This window comes from Anabas testudineus, chromosome 4 (assembly GCF_900324465.2).
Source record: "Anabas testudineus chromosome 4, fAnaTes1.2, whole genome shotgun sequence".
NCBI lineage: Eukaryota > Metazoa > Chordata > Actinopteri > Anabantiformes > Anabantidae > Anabas > Anabas testudineus.
In genome coordinates this window covers 18649503-18668179 of record NC_046613.1, presented here as the reverse complement: position 1 = coordinate 18668179, position 18677 = coordinate 18649503, and the positions used below count along the sequence as shown (strand labels likewise).

Sequence of the window (18677 nt, the reverse complement as noted above, 5' to 3'; positions counted from 1 at the left end):
GAAAAAATGGTCAAAACAGCATGAATATGAAAACATGACTGATATGTGATTGCCATTTCAGTCACCAGATCTTAACCCAACTGAATACCTGGGAGATTTTGAACTCATGTGTTAGCTAACGCTCTTCACAAATATCAAGAACACAAGTGAGGGAGTATATTTTTGAAAGAATGCTGTCTGATCCATCCAGTGTAGCCATGGCACAGAGCCAAATGAAGGCATAGGCCTTTGACAGAAATCTAAATCACACATTATTATATTAATTCAATTCAGTTCCATTCACATAATTTATTTAGTATGTTAAAACCAACCAGAGTTGACCAAAGCAAAACATTAAACATCTGCAAAAGAGCAAACGAAACAAGGCTTAAAAAAAAAAAAAAAAACATAAAAGAAAAGTAAGTTGAAGGAGTTCTGCACACAAAAAAATGCCACCTCGGGCTTTGGGAAATTATGGGAGACTGTGATTTTTCTTAAATTTTATTGGCTAAATGTGATGTAAGGTAAAAGTCTGGAGCTACAGCTGGCTCAAAAGGTGTAAGAGAGCATCCCTGCACCTTAACTATGTATTTGACTCTCTGCCAGATTAAGGACAGGATTGTCATTACTCCTTAGCTGACATCCACACAGACACATTTACTGTCGAAAGCAAAGACAGAGCCTCCGCCGCAGGTAAGAAAAAACACCTGAAGTTTGATTGATTCACGGTATTCGTCGCTTTTTTAGGTCTTTTAATTTATCATTCTTCTTTAACACAAATAAAGCATCAGGCCAAATGTTTATCTTGAAATTTTTGTTTTCATATTTTTTAAATCATTGTTCTATTTTATGGTTAGATAGGTTTTCACTTCACCTTTAGTTCTTTAGTTAACTGATTATTTATATATATTTCTTTCTGCCTACTAGCTAAACACCAGGAAGTGTAGTTGCGACAACAGATGATAGCCCGCCTCTTGGCTAGCTAGCATCTGCTCACTAGCTTCTCAACTGCTTTTCACTCCGAATGTTTATGTTTTAATTGTCTTTCAGAAAAATAGAACATATTACTACTGTCTCTTAACATAAACTAAATACGTCTGTAATACTATACCGAATGGTTTATTTTGAACAGCTTACCAAAAGTGAAACGACTGCTTGTTAGCGTTCAACAACAACAACATTTCCCATGAGTCTTTGCCCTCGTTTCAGTCTGGGAGTTGTAGTTTTTGAATGCTGAAAACAAAATTACAGTTCAGGTACAGTAGTAAGCTTTAACACACTTTAAAAAGGAGAGTACTTTCAAAGTAGTGCAATTATACTTTACTTGAATCGTTATGTTTCTGCTACTTTATATTTATATTCCACTAATTTAAAGGCAAATATTTCACTCCTCCTACATTTAGTTTGATAGATTTAGTTACTTTGTAGTTTCATAACAATAAGGTCAAATATGGTGATTTAAATAGGCAATATTACTTTACTGATGTCATCAGTGTAATTTAAATAACCAAGATCTTTACAGGCTTTAACCTTAAAGTTAGACATTAGTAAGTTAGTATTACAAAGTCTATATTATTCTAAAATGGACTGTAATGAGCACTTTATATGGTTTTAACTGTACTTTTACACATGTACATTTTTCAATGCACTGATCTGAGTTTCACCAGTGGTATATACACAATTGTGCAGCTTATTTATATGTTTAACACTATTATTACATATAATATTTTAATATCTGTATATTTAACATATTCTGTTATTTATAACTATACTATATACTGTACTGTATAACTGCAGTTATTAAACTAGCCATCTTTGTAACATTACCATGCTCATATTTTAACATGCTATAAATAATGATAATGACATGTTTTACTGATCCCCATGGGTAAATTGTTGTTTGGACAGCTGCAGTAGATGACTACTGTGGGGTGTCTGTGTTTTGTCCAAGGACACCTTAACATAAAATATAAAATAAGCTATTTTGCATATAGCATTAACTAATTCAATGTTGAACCAGCATATGTTTGTTTCTGCATCTTCTTGTGTTTAAAAGTTACAGTTTCATCACTATACCTCAGTGTTTGGTCATGATGAGAAAATGACTGCGTTATAGCACCACCTCAGGTGGGATGAAGGAGGTTGTCACTGACCGGCAGTAACCTCAGTGCAGGGTCCATCAGCTCTAAACACGCCTTGCAGCATTTCATCCTGTGCGCATGGCCTGTGCTTGTCACGTGAAGCTGTGGTGTGGTGCGGTGGCTCACTGCTTTCGTCTCTCTAGGCAATTGGCTGAGGCAGGTCTTGCTATAGAGAAGTGCTGGCACACTTTTGTGAAATGGTGTGAGTAAGTATACACATGTGGGCTATTTAAAGACTCATCTTACAAAGCAAGCCGCAGGAAAATAAAAACATAGTCACATGTGATATTTCTTATTACAATGGCTGACATGTGCATACAAACACACTCTTGTATGCACATGTATATAAATCTATCTTATTATTTGTTTTATAAATAGAAAACATAGAATAATTCTGTGCAGTCAAATGAACAGTAAAAAGTCAGCGTTCATGTTGTATGAGTCTAAAATCTCTGTTGTGTTGATATATATATTAGTTTGTGTATGGAAATTTGTGTGCTCTCTCTACTTAAGCTACTTGATCTATTGAATGCTGGAGGCAGAAGTTTCGGGGAAGTTGTGAAAAGGAATTTCTTCAAGTCAACATTTTTACTTTGCAGCTGCTCAAGTATTTGTTAAGTTATTTTCTTTGTGTGTATACATATCAAAATGACTCTCATTTGTCTTCATATCCGTGAATCCCCACAGATACTGAAACTTCTGTGAGGGGTCATGGCCTTCTTCATGCTTTTCTTTTCAGTTTCACTCTTAGTTTCTGCACAGAAGTGCAGTGTTTGACAATAGCAAACATTTCTTTGCTATGGGCAGTTTATTAATTGTTTATCTTCCTGCTTTTGCTTCCATCCTTAAACTGTGGCCTTAAGTTTCAGTGCCCTGTGTATTGAGCCAGAGCTTATAAGAACTAGAAGTACAGGACTAACCTGATAACACTTTGCAACTACTGTAGGTTGACACCACTGTTTTTCAGTCAGAGCTCTCAAATTTGTTTGCAGATAATAGTTTAAACAATAAGGTCACAACATAAGCTTTAAAGAAGTTCAGCTGTAGCTGTAACTGCTCGCTGTTGACTTACTGGTTTAGATGCATTTAATACTTCTGTGCTGTAGTTATCAATACTTTTATATTGTTTAGAGCTTTAGTGTCCGTATGATGCTAAGGTGTAAGTCGTAAAGGAATCAGTCAGATAATTAGTAAAGGTAAAAAACTACACAATAACAAGTCCTGCATTCAAAATGTTACTTATAGAAAGATTAATTAGTATTATGAGGTACTTGTGTGTAACCAAAGTGTTCAAATAGCTGTAGCTGTGTAAAGAGTATATATCCCTGTGCAGTGTAGAGCATTTATAAATCATATATTAATAGAAATAATCAATATGTGGAGTTAAATGGGCTGAATTTAGTAGATGAGTGATCAATTACTAATATGTGTTTATGTTCTTTTTAGCAAACACTAAAGGAGCAGCTAATAAGATAATAATCAATCAATCATTTTAAATAATGTCAAGACGACATGCACAATTATTGAGAAAATAATCAGCAAATTATTCAAGGATGGAAAAAATGTATATTTTTACAGCCTCAGTGGGCTAATTTAAAGATAAGAACAGAGAGAATAGGCGAGATCAGATGTAGGTTAGAGGATGTGGGTGTATTTGCAAAATGCATATGAATGATTTCAGTCAGTGGAAAGTCAGAAAGTCAAGTAAGCACAGCTGCACTTGATCCGCTCTGAGGAACCTGTGCATAGTTTGTCCGATAGTAACCTCAGCCGGCACTGGTGCAACGTGTATTAGTCTGCACCGGGGAGGATCTCTCACTGGGGGGGGGATGGGCTGCTGCGTCTGTCAAGAGAAAATGTGTGTGTGTGTGTGTGTGTGTGTGTGTGTGTGTTCACTCCCCCCCCCCACACACACACACACACCTTATTCATTTGGCTGGCGTGGCCTTATTTGGAAAACGAGTCTTGTGGTGTGAGCAGGTTGAACCAATCCGACGGCTCGACGCGCTGTCGGGGGGCTGGAGAGAGTCTGGAGGAAGCCTGGGTGGGGTTTTTTACCACGGGGGAGGGACCGAGCGAGCCGGCTGCTGTTTGAAAATGAATGATGTGCTGTTCGAGTTGTAGCCACACAGGGCGGATGGTGTGTTAGTGGAGCGGGGTTAGCGGCACATTGTAGCAAAAGGCCGATTACAGGAAGGGAAAAAGGAAACAAAGTGTGGAAGACAACTAATTACAGCGATGCAACGTGAGTATTTAACCTTTAATGTACATTTTAAATTCATGTAGCTCAGATGCTTTTAACTTGAACTCCTCCTTCCACTTGGATTTGATGATCAGGAGAGAGAAACCATCTTCTGTGCTCGTCTCATCTATGATTTCATATAAATGAAGTTATTCGCGTCGGGGCCATTTCTCAGCTTCATCATTTCCTGTCTTGGTCCAACTGTATTTCACCATTTACAGTTGTGAAATACAGAGGAACTGAAGTGATTCTAGTAATACCATGATAATAGGGTGGATTTGAGGAGAGGAGGTATCATGGAGGGATGGTTTCTTGAACAAGGGTGTAACCCAGTCAGCAGATGTGTGTGTGTGTGTGTGTGTGTGTGTGTGTGTGTGTGTGTGTGTGTGTGTGTGTGTGTGTGTGTGTGGATTTGCCAGCAAATGTTAAAGGAATGTCTTTAAGGAATTGCTCCATGTTTTTAAATGTCTTTCCTGGTTTACAATGATGTGTAATTGAAACCTAAATGTTAAATCTTGCACATGGGGAGGATGCTGAGGATTACGCCCCGTGCTCCACCCGGGTGCTGTTCAGAGGCAGCAGCTGGTGGAGGATGCGCCTCATGCAGATCATTGATTAAAAGATATACAGCTTCAGGCAGTTTGAAGGAGCTGGCTGATGTATTGGGCCAAAGGAGACAATAAGTGAGAACAGTGAGACAAAACTGAAGGGTGGGGTTTCGTCTAGTCGGTTCTGACACAGGATTAACCTAAATTAAGTTTGCAGACATGGTGGTATTGTGTTAAGAGAGCCCCTTGTTTACTGTAGGACAGTTGAGGACGGGGTGTCTTTAGATAGAAGACTCATTTGGCTCCTTCTCAATGATCAAACCTGTTGTGTTTTTATCTTTCCAACTGTTGCTGCATTTCCCTTTCTGAATTAAACAGCTGTTCAGTGACTCTGCTCCACATTTATAATCCTCTGCTGATTGCATGACTGCAGTAATGATGGTAATACATGCTGTGCAGTCGTTGTGCTGGAAGATTTACAAAAACACACCAGAAAGGATGCAAAGCTTTGTTTCTAAGCAATAAGGATAAAAAAAAAAACACCAAATATTTCAGCTTCTTGTCATTTATTATCATAAACTAAATATAGCAGTTTAATAGATGATGATATTACTAAATATCACTGGGGCAAATCTGAAAGTGACAGTTCATCATAATAAACAGGAGATGTTATTTTTAGGCGCGCTGACCAAAGATGGTGTTGTCAGGCATTTGTCATCGCCTGATCCGATGCAGGGGGTCGTCACACCAGAGCTGAATCAAATTCATCCATCTCACGACTGAAAGTGTGATCTGAATGTGACGGGCTCATGTAGTGATAGCCAGTCACACCAAAATGAGTGTTTGAAGGAGAAATAGAAATGCAGCAAGCAAGAAAATGCAGTATCTTGGATTGACTTTAGTTTTTTATTTGTGTGGGCGGAACCTCAACACTCTCAGGATGGTGAATTTTAAATCTATACCCCATCACACCCCAGTTTGTTGGACGACTATGTGCCTTAACCCTCAACTCACAGCTGAAAATCCCACATCCACAACCGGAATCTGCCGCTGCATTAAAGGCAGAGGCAAAAAAAAAATGTGTCCATGTGAACAGTGGTCACATCACCTTGTGACATCTGCCTCCTTGGCTCAGAGACTTCTAAATGAATCAGTAACGAGCATGTGTCTCCTCAGGGTCAGCTGTTTGCTCACCACGTGACTAAAGTAGAATTGATTTTGTTTTACAACAGTGATGACGCTGTGGAGGGTGATTCTTAAGAGTTCAGGCTTCATTTGGGACGGCTGTTAGCTCAGCTGGGGTTACTGGCTATATGTTGAGGTGTCCATGGACAAGACACCGACACCCCACTGTAGCATCTAACGTAGCTGTCCAAACATCAACAAGGGGATCAATAAAATATATAATTATTATTATTCATATCAATTTTAAATACAAGTCACATGTGGAATTTGGTCTGGTTGGCAGATATGAGTCAAGCCCTAAAGCATGATGGAAAATATTCTGTTTCTTTCCACTTGTCCGAGCCCAATTGTCCCTGACAGCCGAGTCATGATAGGCCGCTGCCACAATAGGCAGACGAAGCCACTGGTATGTGTTTTCAGCTCCCTTAAATAAACAGTTCTGACCTGTGATTACCAAAGAGAGGGATGGAGCAACAACAGCCGCTTGAATGAGAGAGAGAAAGGGAGCAGCATGGAGGTGTGGGTTTGATGATAGTCGAGCGCGGATGGTTTATTGTTCAGGGGCCTTTGACGTGGTTCCTGTGATGAGGTAATGGGAAAAGCAAAGGAGGTCACTTTATTCTTATTGTAAATGATGCAGGATGATTGGTTGAAGAGGTTACGTCCTCTACTGTCCCACATGACTTTCCCCGTCCTTTTTTTGACCTCATATCTAAAATTTTAGTCTAATACTCAGGTTTAGCTGTATTTATGTGGCTTGACTTGGATTTTGAGAATGTGGAGCAGTGGAAATGCTTTTGTAAACAGTGTTGAGTTTAGCGAGCGTTCACATGTTATCTGTAACTTGGCTCCATATGTTCACCAAGCTGTTGCTATAGAACCTGTCAATAGAGACTAGAACAGACAAAGACAACATTTATTTAACATCCTAACGACATATCTGAATAAGAGATAAAAATAAAGAGACAGAAACAGGGATGAATGGGAGCCATAACCCCAAACTAGTGCTGTGACCTGAGGCCAACAACACTCAGGTGTGAGTCTTGAGTACTACAAGCCACTGGCCTTCTGTCACACGTTGGTGTTACCTACTGCCTGATTATTACACCAGTGGAGCATTCCTCTTTTATTTTTTAAATCTTAAGTTATCTGCTGCATATTAATATGATAGTATGAGGTAGTGGCAAATTGATAAGTAGTATTAACATATATATATATTTAAAAAACTTACCCTGAATGGGAATAGTTTTTGGTTTCTTATTAAACTAAACAGTTTTTGGACTGTGTTACAAAGTAATTAACTTCATTTACATATCACAACACAGTCACCATTTTGTGGCATTTTATAAACTACATTTATTTATCATTATCAAACCAGCTCATTGATAATGAAAATAATAGTAGTCAGCATGAGCATACTCATACAATATCAGGATGTGGCTTGTGTCTAGTTCTCGCTTCTCTAATAGTGTCCTGTTCTCATCAAATAGTTCTAACAAGCCTTGTCACTGCTCTCTTTTAGTGACCGTGTGCGAGTCCACCACCATGTCTGAAGCTGAGGTGATGGAGGCTCCCAGAGCTAGCGGCTTCCTGGAGTCATCCTGTGGTGCAGGAAACAGCGCAGCCTCCCTTGATGACGTGTATGTAGCTAAGTATGTTGACAACAACCTCATTTTCTCTTTTCTTTTCAAATCATTTTTTGGTTTAAATGTTTGATGCACAGAAATGTTTCTTTTAATGAAGGATTGTGAGTTGTTTTTAACAATGACAATTCGAACGAGTTGGGAAACTACCTGTGTTACTAGTTTGATCTCTTCTTGACAGTGATTTTTGGACGAGACGCCATAGCATTATAGTGTTTCACTAAGATGGCAGCCAGACATATATCACCCAGGTTGGCGCTAAAGTTCACTTTGAAACTATTCTTCTCAGTTGACATGTGGCCCTCACACTATGTGCTGTCAGGTAGATGAATCGAAGTGTGTTTTCCCTTGTGACTCAGTGCAGGTTCAAGTTTCTGCCTCTGGTAACCCCCGAGGACGTGGCAGTGAGAAGTCGCTTTAGACTCAGTTACCTGTGTAAAGTACCAAGATTTTTTTTTCCTCTTTCATTTTCTTTAGTGAGTCATCAGAGGAAGAGTCCACAGGGGAAAGGGAAGAGGAGGTCGGTGCCTCAAATGAAGTCACCAGCAGCACTAGGACCACAGAGGTCTCCGCTGAACGGGCCTTAAACACACAAACAGGTGAGGGTTGAAGGAAAACCACCAGTTTGAGTGTTTACTCTTTCTTCATCCGTACTGAAATTAAAATTATTATAAGCAAAATATAGACACATATTCATGCTGCTATGTTGGATCCAGTTGCCGTGTGGGTGCTGGTGGCTGAGGTCAGCGTTACTTAACATGTTTTATCTTTAAACGTTGTTCCAGAGGAAGCTGGTCAAACAGATGTGAGTGAACCCTACATTCTTTGGCAGAACAAACTTAATTTCCCTTTTCCTGCCTTCAGACTTCACTTTGACGTTTCTTCCTGTTTTAGTCACTGCAGAAACAACATTATCTTTATCTATGACATACGGCTGATATACGATATATAATGTAAATATCATAAAATCATAAGAGTGGTAAATGTGTCTTAGTTCTGTTTCATAGAAGTATTAAAATCTTTACAATGTTTAATTAAGGAGTAATCATGCCACTGTCCTGCCCACTCAGCCGCTCTCAGTACTGATAGCCAGCTGTTTGTGCTTGGTCATAAATCCACCATTGTTTAGTTCCTCAGTCTACAATATGACAGCACGACTGGACTGTACGACTGTAAAAACAAAGTAATTGCTGAGAGGTGCCAACATTACAAAATGCACTAGTTGGTCCACTCAGACATCACTTCATGTATAGTTGAAACCACAAGTCAGAGCATTAATAATGAAAATAAGGAGAGTGCACAACAGCAGCAGATAGTCGATTCAGCCTGTAAACTGATGGATGTCTACGATGGTCAGTAGGGGTAGGGTAGGGGTAATCTTACTGTCTGCTGACAACAAGTTAAATAAAAGAACAAACTGCTAATATTTCTTTAAACTAGTTTGCTACCCTACAGGGTTGGTGTACTGATAAGCAAATATTGATTTGGATCTTTGACAGAAAGCTACATCTCCTCAGCCTGAAGTGATGGTTTATTGTTGTCTGTTTGTAATATATACTGTTTGTGCATCCTGTTTACCTGACGCCAGCACAGTGGCCTAGGGCTTAAACTTGGCTTTCTCATTTGCTTAATGTTTCACTCTTGTTTGTAGATGTAATATAGTGCCAGAGGGTGATGTTAGAGCAATGAGACAAGCCCAGTGGACGTTTAGCTTTAGAGCCGTTGCTCATTTCTCCGAACTCCTCATGTCTCATCTTCCAGTCAATGTCCAGCGTCCAAACTCCCTGTCTGTGCCATCGGCAGCAGAGCCCGGTCTGTGGACATCACAGGGTGATGCAGAGGTTAAATTAAGGATAGAGGATTCGGGCCTGGCTGCCGAGCCCCCCCTGACCGTCAACCAGATGTTCACCAGAGCCGTGGAGCGCTTTGGCAACTATACAGCTTTGGGCTGGAAGGAGGGTGATCAGCAGAAGACTTTGACCTACAAAGAATACTACCAAGCTTGTCGCACCGCTGCAAAGAGCTTCCTTAAGGTACTGCCATTTTTATTAATGTTGAGTAGTTCCGTGTCATGTGATTAGTGATTTGTATGTGTATATTTTAAGCTTTCTCAGTAACACCGCAACACATACTGTAAGTGAAACTATAAATTGATAAGTTGATTGAGAAAAAATGAATTAACGTCAGCGAAAACTTCTCAATTACACAACTGCTTCAAACTGAAGAGAGAAGTACATGAAGTGAGACTATACTGAACTTGCATTTGTATTGCAATATCTAAAGGTCGAACTACTTCTGTTTGTTTTAAGCAATTGACATCGTTCGACATTGTTTCATAGTCTTGTGTTGGTGCATTTGATGTCACGTCTGTCTAGACTATGCACAACGCAGAGTGAAGGAGTTGTGTTGAAATGTCAGACAGTGCTGCAGTGTTCCTACTGGACAGAGCACCTTATTGTTTGTTGTGAAACTCAACACTGTTAGTCAGCATGGAGACTCGGCAGGGGTCATGTACACACACACGTTAAGACACGTTTACACGTCTCTTGACACAGTACACCGAACCTGATACCACCACATGCAGACTGGAACTTGTGGCCGGTAGTTCATTATGCAAAGCTCACAGTGTGACAATGAAGCCGGTGAAAAAGCAGCATTAGTTATTTCTAAAGCTCAGTTTAAACTCTGCCTTTTATATAACAGCTGCCATAGTAACAGCTGCTGTGGTAATGTACTTAAAACAAACCTGAGCTGCAGCTCATTAAACTGTTTTAGTAGTCAATACATTATTATAGCATTATATAAACATTTCAGTATTAAAAGCAATACTTCATATGGTGAGGAAAACGCTGTCTAAAAGGAGGAAAGGATGTCTAAAAACATTTAGAAAACATGCTCAAAGCCTTCACTTGACAAAGAGAGGGAGTGTGGTTTGAATAAAGCATTGTTGTCTTGTTGTCACTGTCTTCACTGTCAGATAAAGGCAGAAATGCCCCAAAACAATGTAAAATTATAAACTGGTACTGGATTTACAGAATTAACCTGTGTTCTAGGTTTATTTAATTATGTTACTGTATTTATACTTAGTGTGTGCCGCTGTTGTTTTTCCTGCAGCTTGGTTTGCAGCGCTACCATGGCGTTGGCATCCTGGGCTTCAACTCCGCTGAGTGGTTCATCGCTGACATTGGGGCCATTTTGGCAGGGTAAGTGAACAATACAGCACCGTTTGTATATTTTATAGGGACCAAGAAATGAATTGTTGTCTACTCAGGGCCATTGATGACCTACTGTTAACATACATTTTTGAAAGGCTGATAATTGATGGAAATGAGGCTTAGTCATAGAAAGATCAGCACAAAGTGTTTCTCTGCTCTTGTTCTTACTAATACAGTATGTGACTTCCACACCTACTCTCTGTACGGTGCTGATTCATGACAGTAAGAATGTTAACTTGTCAAACTAGTCTTGATGAAACAAATGGTACATGCACTGGGCTTATATAGCACTCTTCTACCTATCTGGCTCTCAAAGCACTTTTACACTGCGTCTCATTCACCCATTCGCACACACACACTCGCACACAGATGGCAGAGCTGCCACGCAGCTGACCTGACTCACCGGGGGCAACTTGGGGTTCAGTATCCTGCCGAAACACAGATCCCATGATTGGTATATGACTGCTCTACCTCCTGATCCACAGCCACCCCACATCAGATAGTATTTGATGAACTTGATAGTACTATAGAAAGCAGAAAGCTATGTAACTGTGAAGGGAATCTGGCTTATCTCACTTCTCCTTAGTTGTGGATGTTTGGTATTCTAACGATACAGCGTTGATAGATCACTCTCTATTGTCTATTGGGATAAGGAACTAGCAAATCATCTGATAAATGGACGGTATGTGAAAAGTCAGGAGAGATACCTTTATGTTCCAAGTCTCCTGTGAATAAAGGTTAATACAAACTTCTCCAGTAGAAAACAGTTCAAATAAACCCTTTAAACATGAAAATAGGTCTGATTCAGCATGAGAGCATGTACAATAGAGCTGGTTATGATCAGGTCTTATGGTTCTGTGGATTAAATTTATAGTCTTATTATATGTTTGTACATATAATACCTCCAAGAATAGCACAAGCATCTGATGTTTCTCTATCAATAAATGTGAAAGAGAAACTGTTAAGCCAGATTTTGTTTTTTCTGTTGCAGTGGCTTTGCTGTGGGCATCTACACCACTAACTCTCCTGAGACCTGTCAGTATGTAGTAGAAAACTGTAAGGCCAATATCATTGTGGTGGAGAATCACAAACAGCTGCAGAAAATCCTTCAGGTGAGATGAGAATGAGTTGGAAACTCAATTTAAATATTGTGCAAAACTATGAATCTTTACTATACACAAATAAAATAAGTAGTTTACTCTTTATGTGCTCATTCGATTGTTTTGTGTTTGTTCACAAGTTTGAAGACAAGCTTCCACACCTGAAAGCAATCGTTCAGTACAAAGATGCACTAAAAGAGAAGAGACCAAATCTGTACACTGTAAGTGTTTTTTTTTTTTTTTCTTTATGAGAAACGTGAAAATGCTGTAATTTGTTTAATCGGCATCATCCAAGTGATGTTATTTTGTTCTGCAGTGGGCAGAGTTCATGGAGCTTGGACGTGATGAGCCTGACGCTCCTCTTGATGCGATCATCTCCAGCCAGAAACCGAACCAGTGCTGCACGCTCATCTACACCTCAGGAACCACAGGGCTTTCCAAAGGAGTCATGCTGAGCCACGACAACGTAAGTTACACAAGTGTTGGGTGTGTTTTTACCTCTGAGGATGCTGAAGAATCATGTTTAGCATTTTGTGTGATCCCAGCCCGCGGGTTGGGAAACACTGGAACCAGCGTTCAGTAGATCATGTAATTGAAACCAGCTCCACCGCCCATTGTACAACAGCACGTTGCTGCTTATGCATTATGCAGGGTTTTTTTCTGTTTCTACTACTTACTTTTGTTACTTCAAGTTATTTTACTACTAATATTTGTGCAGTCAAGTTAAGTACAATCTCGAATGCTTGTCAACTTGACCCTGGACTGTCAGACTGAAGTTGTTGTTGAAAAGATGTTCGCTCACAATGTAAAGATCTAAAAACACTGATCATACACGTTCACCTTTATCTGTTTTGTAAAAGTATGAAGAGCATGTCTCCATGTGACGTCTCATACATAAAACAATTGCCATACATTGTACTAACTGCATTCCTCTGTTCCTTACCCCCCCAGCTAACATGGACCGCTCTCTCCACCGGCCATCATGTGCGCCTCACAGACGCCGATCAGGCTCAGGAGGTCGTGGTCAGCTACCTGCCTCTCAGCCACATCGCAGCTCAGATGGTCGACATCTGGGTCACGATGAGGGTCGGAGGAGCAACCTACTTCGCTCAGCCAGACGCCCTCAAGGTGAGATATGTTTGACGAGCACACTGACATTAAATCCTGTCCATGTGATCTGCAAACTGCACATAGTGTACAGTATGGTAATAGTATTTAAACTTGCTCTTTTAGGGCACTCTGGTCAACACTTTGAAGGAGGTGCGTCCCACAGCCTTCATGGGAGTCCCACGTGTGTGGGAGAAGATGCAGGAGAGCATGAAATCTGTTGGAGCCAAGTCTTCGACTGTGCGCAGGAAAGTGGCCGCCTGGGCCAAAGACGTCGGCCTACACACTAATCTGACCAAGATGAACCAGTACGTTATAAAATATAAAATTAAATGAAATAAAGAGTTTCCATGCTTTGGTTTGCATGCTTTTATGCTGGAATGTTTTTATTAGTACTTTCTCTTTCAATTCAGGTTTTTGTACTTTTAAGTATAGTTTCCAAATCCTTACCATACTGTTTTTGTATCTCACTTTAGAAACGGAGCTGGCCGCACACCGATCAGCTACCACATAGCCAAAAAGCTTGTATTCAAAAAGGTGCGCAAGGCTCTGGGCCTCGACCGCTGCTACAGGTGCTACACAGGCGCCGCTCCCATCACCAAAGACACGCTCGAGTTCTTTCTCAGTCTGGATATTCCTCTCTACGAGCTGTACGGCATGAGCGAGAGCACCGGACCTCACACCATCTCCCTTCCTGATGCCTTTAGGCTCACAAGGTACATTTTTCTTTGATAAGTTCCACTTTCATGAGGCAGACCTTCCTTGCTTTGGCAAATCAGAGATAAATTAGAACATAAAATGCTTTGTCCTGCAGTTGTGGTGTGGAGCTTCCAGGATGCAAGACAAAGCTGCACAAACCGGACAAGGAAGGAAACGGGGAGATCTGCTTCTGGGGACGCCACGTCTTCATGGGTTACCTCAACATGCCCGAAAACACAGAGCAGGCGCTTGATGCAGAAGGATGGCTGCACTCAGGTGACCTGGGTAAACATGACCAGAATGGATTCCTCTTCATCACTGGACGAATTAAAGGTTTTTATATTTCTGGTATAGTTACTGTAGATCCTACTTAGGTGTATGTTTACTGGCTCTAGGGCATCGATTTTCTTTTTCACCTTTTAAAACATGGATTGAGGTTAGTTCATTCTTAGGAGCAGTCTCAGGAGGGATCAGTTACACATGTCTGTTGTGTAAACTTCTGTGTCTGTTTGATTTCAGAGCTCATCATCACAGCAGGAGGAGAGAACGTCCCTCCTGTTCCCATTGAGGATAAAGTGAAAGAGGCTGTGCCGCTGATTAGCAACGCTATGCTGATCGGAGACAAGAGGAAGTTCCTGTCCATGCTGCTCACTGTTAAGGTAAATACAAAACAAAGGGAAATGTTTGTCAGCTTAATTGCAGGATAAGTAAAGGTAACAATAGTAAACTGTAAAACACTTTCTATATGTTAGTAGAATTTCACTTTTACAGTTTTATACATGAATTAAATTGAGTTTAAGTTACTCATAAATCAACAAAATAATGTCAAATACTTATAATCCGGTGATTAATTGCTTAAGGTCTTTTTTTTTTATGTTGCTGGATTTGCATCACCAGTAAAAAGCAATCCCGAGGATGTCTGATTTCAGACACTGCCACCTAGTGGGCTTTAAGGAAAACTGCAAGAAAATGTACTAAATGTACTTACTTCTGAAGATTATACTGCATTACTGCTTCAAAAGTGCAAATAATTTTTCTCCCCTGCAGTGCCAGGTAAACCCTGACTCAGGTGAACCACAGGACGAGCTGTCTGCAGACGCTGTGGAGTTTTGCAGGAAGTTGGGCAGCAATGCCACACGCGTCTCGGATATCGCAGGAGGCCGAGACCGGGCGATCAACGCTGCCATCCAGGAGGGAATCAACCGAGTGAACGAGAATGCAACCTCCAACGCTCAGCGCATACAGAAGTGGATCGTTCTGGATCGGGACTTCTCCATCGGTGGAGGAGAGCTGGGTGAGATTACACTTCCTCATTCAACTGCAACGTATCGTGGATTTCACATCTTTGATGACAGGGCATCATTTGACGTGGTATTTTCTAACCTCTGGGGTTTAAAGGCGCCTACAGACCAGATTTCTGTGAATAAAAATCTGAATGTATGATAATACAGTAGGTGATGTAGATCGTGAGTTGTTCATTTGAGTAATTTAAGAAGCAGTTGTTTCACTAACTGATGAGGAAATCATTTAGAAATGCACTGGGACGATGTGCAGTGGTAAATTGTCATTTATGATCTTTATAAAAAGCTCAGATACAGCGACCTCTGGTGGATTCAGTTAGAGATTCAATCTAAGGAGATAATTCATTTCCAAACACGGTGTTAAAATAAAAACAGTAATATGTTGCACTGCTCAGCGTTTAACAGTGTGTGTCTTCCACAGGTCCTACCATGAAGCTGAAGCGGCCTGTGGTCGTGAAGATGTACAAAGAGCAGATTGAAAACTTTTACAAGGAGCTGCCAACTCCAACCACTCCCGACAATCCACTTCCTCCAAAATAGATCTGCTCCTCCGCCTGCAGGGAGACCCAGACTGTCTGTTAACAGGCGTGGACACACTCCACCTCCTTCAACCAACCGCTCCCTGTCTTGTATAAATGTCTCGATTGCCTTAAGTTGTGGCCGTTCTGTCTTGGTTTACATTTTTGGCTGTTGTACAAAGATTTAAGAAGAAGCCATTGTAAAAAAAAGAAAGCTTTGATTTTGAAGATTACAACTATTTATTTGTATTAATGAGAGGAGCACTATTGTCTGATAGATGAGGTAGCTGCAGCTGTAGAGAAGGAGTAGTATACGTACTGTAATACTTGAGGTGCAGACAGAATCAAGCGAAGAGGTTTATAGGATGCTAACAGAAGTTATTTGTTTTTCCAATGCTTTATTTATTTTCAGTTTGCCAAAGTTCGTATGGGCCAAATGAGCTTCAATGAAGATTTGGAGACAAAAAAAAACTTCATATGAAATTGAGCAAACATGTTTACTGATCTTTTACACGTGTGTGGTTTTTCTGTCTTTGTCAGTCTGAATTTAAAGGAAATAATCGTTTATTTTGTGTTTAAAAAAACAAAATCAAACATTTTCAGATGCAGTTGTAATCCTTAATTGAAATGTCATACAGAAATCTCAAACCTAAATATCCAAATTGTTTTTCATGCTGTACAAATGTCATAAAGCCATATATTTTGCTTTGTGTAACTGTAAATTTGGGCGGAGACCTGCTGTGGTTTTGTGAAGTATTGTAAATATTGTTTACCTACATCGTCTCGTGTTCTCACTTGTCCTTTATTTTTTATTTTTAACGGACCAGAAATTCTAATTTTGACTTTTTGTTTGTTTGTTCTTTTGGTCTTAAATGTAGAAATGTAACCAGAATGGAAAGATGTAGATAACTTAGGTTAAAGGTTTATAAAAAAAAAAAGGCAAATATACCAGCTGCCTTGTCCTTATCGGTCTGTTGCCTTGCCTTACTCATCAAATATATAAATGTTCAACTGCTTGAGGTTGTGATACAGTGACTGTCTTTAACCTCTCTGGAGACGTTTGAGATTGTTGGAAAAAAGGTTATTGCACTCCAAAGAACTGACTCGTGTATATAATGTAACTGAACTCTGGGTATTTGAAGCTCTGATGTTTTAAAATGAAGGTGAAGTTGCACTCAAAGCAAATGAAGTTTGAGGAAAAGAAAGATTAATGTTTGTACACAGTTCATTAAGGAAATGACGGTGATTCAGTGTCTGGGCGAATGTGTTTCTTGCCATCTTTGATTTTCTTACAACTACATGGTTCATAAAAGCCAGTAAACGGTCACTCAACATGATGACAACTCAAAATTTCAGTGATAGCTCATTGGACCACAGACAACTGGATTCACCTGACCCTTTAGAGCTGTTACTGTTAAAATCAGGGTTGAAAAAGATGGAAATGTGTTTGACGCTGCAGAAAAAAAAGTGAAGCATTTCTGTCTGAATACTTGTGTGATCGATTGAGCAATAAAAGTTCATTATGCTGATGTGTGGAGCTTTTTCTTCCTTTTTTTGTGGTGAAAATTAAGTTGTATTGTTCTGTGGAGGTTTTAAAAATGGTACAAAAGAGGTGATATTAGGTAACTACCCTGGGATTTTAGTGCTTTTTTTTATAACTGCTCATGTACCATAGTGAAAAGTCTTGAATTCCAAATCATTCATTCAAGTAAATAATATTAAAATAATGAAAAGGAAAAAATCTAAATAATATAATTTCTTCATAGCGATACATTGGATTAGTACATCGTTGTTACTATGTAAGCAGTCGTTTTAGTTAAGTTTTCTGTTTTAGTTGATTAAAAATGGAGCAAAAACTTTCACACAACATTTAGGATGCATGAAAAAAATTCAGTGGAGTAAAAAGAAGTACAAAGTACTCTGATTGGAGTATAATTTAAAAGTACTGGAGAAGTTACTTTGAAAGAGCTTCCGCAATCTAATGTGATCACAGTTAGAATAAGTATTTTAAAGCACTTTGTAACAGAAAAAACATCTTATTAATACAGTACATGTGATATTTAGCAATAATCAATACTTTAGTAGTACTTTATAATGTGTAGTACTAATAACTAGTACTTAGTTATGACTCATGTACTTAAATGTTCACTGACACTACTTCAACTTCACAAGAAGAAACACTACCACAAAACAACAACGAGAACATTTACAACACAACTTAATCAGCACAAAAACAACTTACTAACTTGCAACAGTCCACGTCCCTCCCACGATGAGTCAGATTCAAACTAAAGTAGCCGCAGATTTACAGCTTACTGTTTCTTCACAGCAAACATTTGACCACTTCCACCACTAACTCTCCATTAGTGCTTCACAGTCTCTAGTCAGTCTAGTCTTCAGGTTAAGTCATTTCCAATAAAGCAGCAATTCAGAAAATGCTACATTAGTTTAGGCCTCATTTTACCATATGTTGAGACTTTAAAGTGTAAAATTGTTGTAAAATTGTTTTTATTGTTGTTCTAATGCAGTTTTTCTAAAGCTACCATGTTTATTTACCTTATTATTATTGACAGTTTACAGTCCATATGTTGTATTACATGCTAAAACATAAACATATCAATATTGCCACTGAATCTGAAACTATTTATTAGCAGAATTTATAAAAGAAATTCAGAAAATGAAGCAAAAATCATGGTGTTAATTTATTTTCCCATTAGCATCCCACTGCAGGAAACCTAAAATACTATAAATCTACTATAAAATATGCTCAGTTATATATTTTAGATTAACAATAGAAGCTTTACTGTAGCAGAGGCGTCAGGAATCTGACAACAGGCTTCTCTCACTACATTTTCAGATAAACATCAGATGAATTAAACTTGGTTTCTTCTCTACAGATTTATCTCATGAGTTGAGGATGAGGAGACCATGAACCTTATAAAGTGGTTAAAACGGTAACCGCAGGTTTTTCTTACTTACACCCGGGCATGTTTTGACAT

The 18677-nt window shown here is 39.4% G+C and overlaps 1 protein-coding gene across 3 annotated transcripts; it reads left to right on the top strand.

Annotated features, from left to right (window-relative positions):
- The first annotated feature begins 564 nt into the window (after window positions 1-564).
- On the top strand, window positions 565-17207 carry acsbg2 (acyl-CoA synthetase bubblegum family member 2). Of its 3 annotated transcripts, none has more exons than XM_026345740.1 (15): window positions 565-672; window positions 7618-7747; window positions 8216-8337; window positions 9500-9771; window positions 10853-10941; window positions 11945-12065; window positions 12194-12274; window positions 12370-12519; window positions 13005-13181; window positions 13287-13468; window positions 13637-13876; window positions 13975-14192; window positions 14379-14518; window positions 14907-15153; window positions 15582-17207. In XM_026345740.1, the coding sequence occupies exons 2-15, from the start codon at window positions 7641-7643 to the stop codon at window positions 15698-15700; spliced, it is 2265 nt and encodes a 754-aa protein (XP_026201525.1). In that variant the 5' UTR covers window positions 565-672; window positions 7618-7640; the 3' UTR covers window positions 15701-17207. The 3 variants fall into 3 exon arrangements, with proteins under 3 accessions (XP_026201525.1, XP_026201524.1, XP_026201523.1); XM_026345739.1 differs by lacking the exon at window positions 565-672 and adding an exon at window positions 4202-4365 and having other exon boundaries at window positions 7618-7735; XM_026345738.1 differs by lacking the exon at window positions 565-672 and adding an exon at window positions 4203-4365.
- The last annotated feature ends 1470 nt before the right edge of the window (window positions 17208-18677 follow it).

Coding starts and splice junctions, on each gene's coding strand:
- acsbg2 (XM_026345738.1), top strand. Junction 13,182..13,286: donor CTCAGCCAGACGCCCTCAAG/GTGAGATATGTT, acceptor TTGCTCTTTTAG/GGCACTCTGGTCAACACTTT. Junction 14,193..14,378: donor CATCACTGGACGAATTAAAG/GTTTTTATATTT, acceptor GTTTGATTTCAG/AGCTCATCATCACAGCAGGA.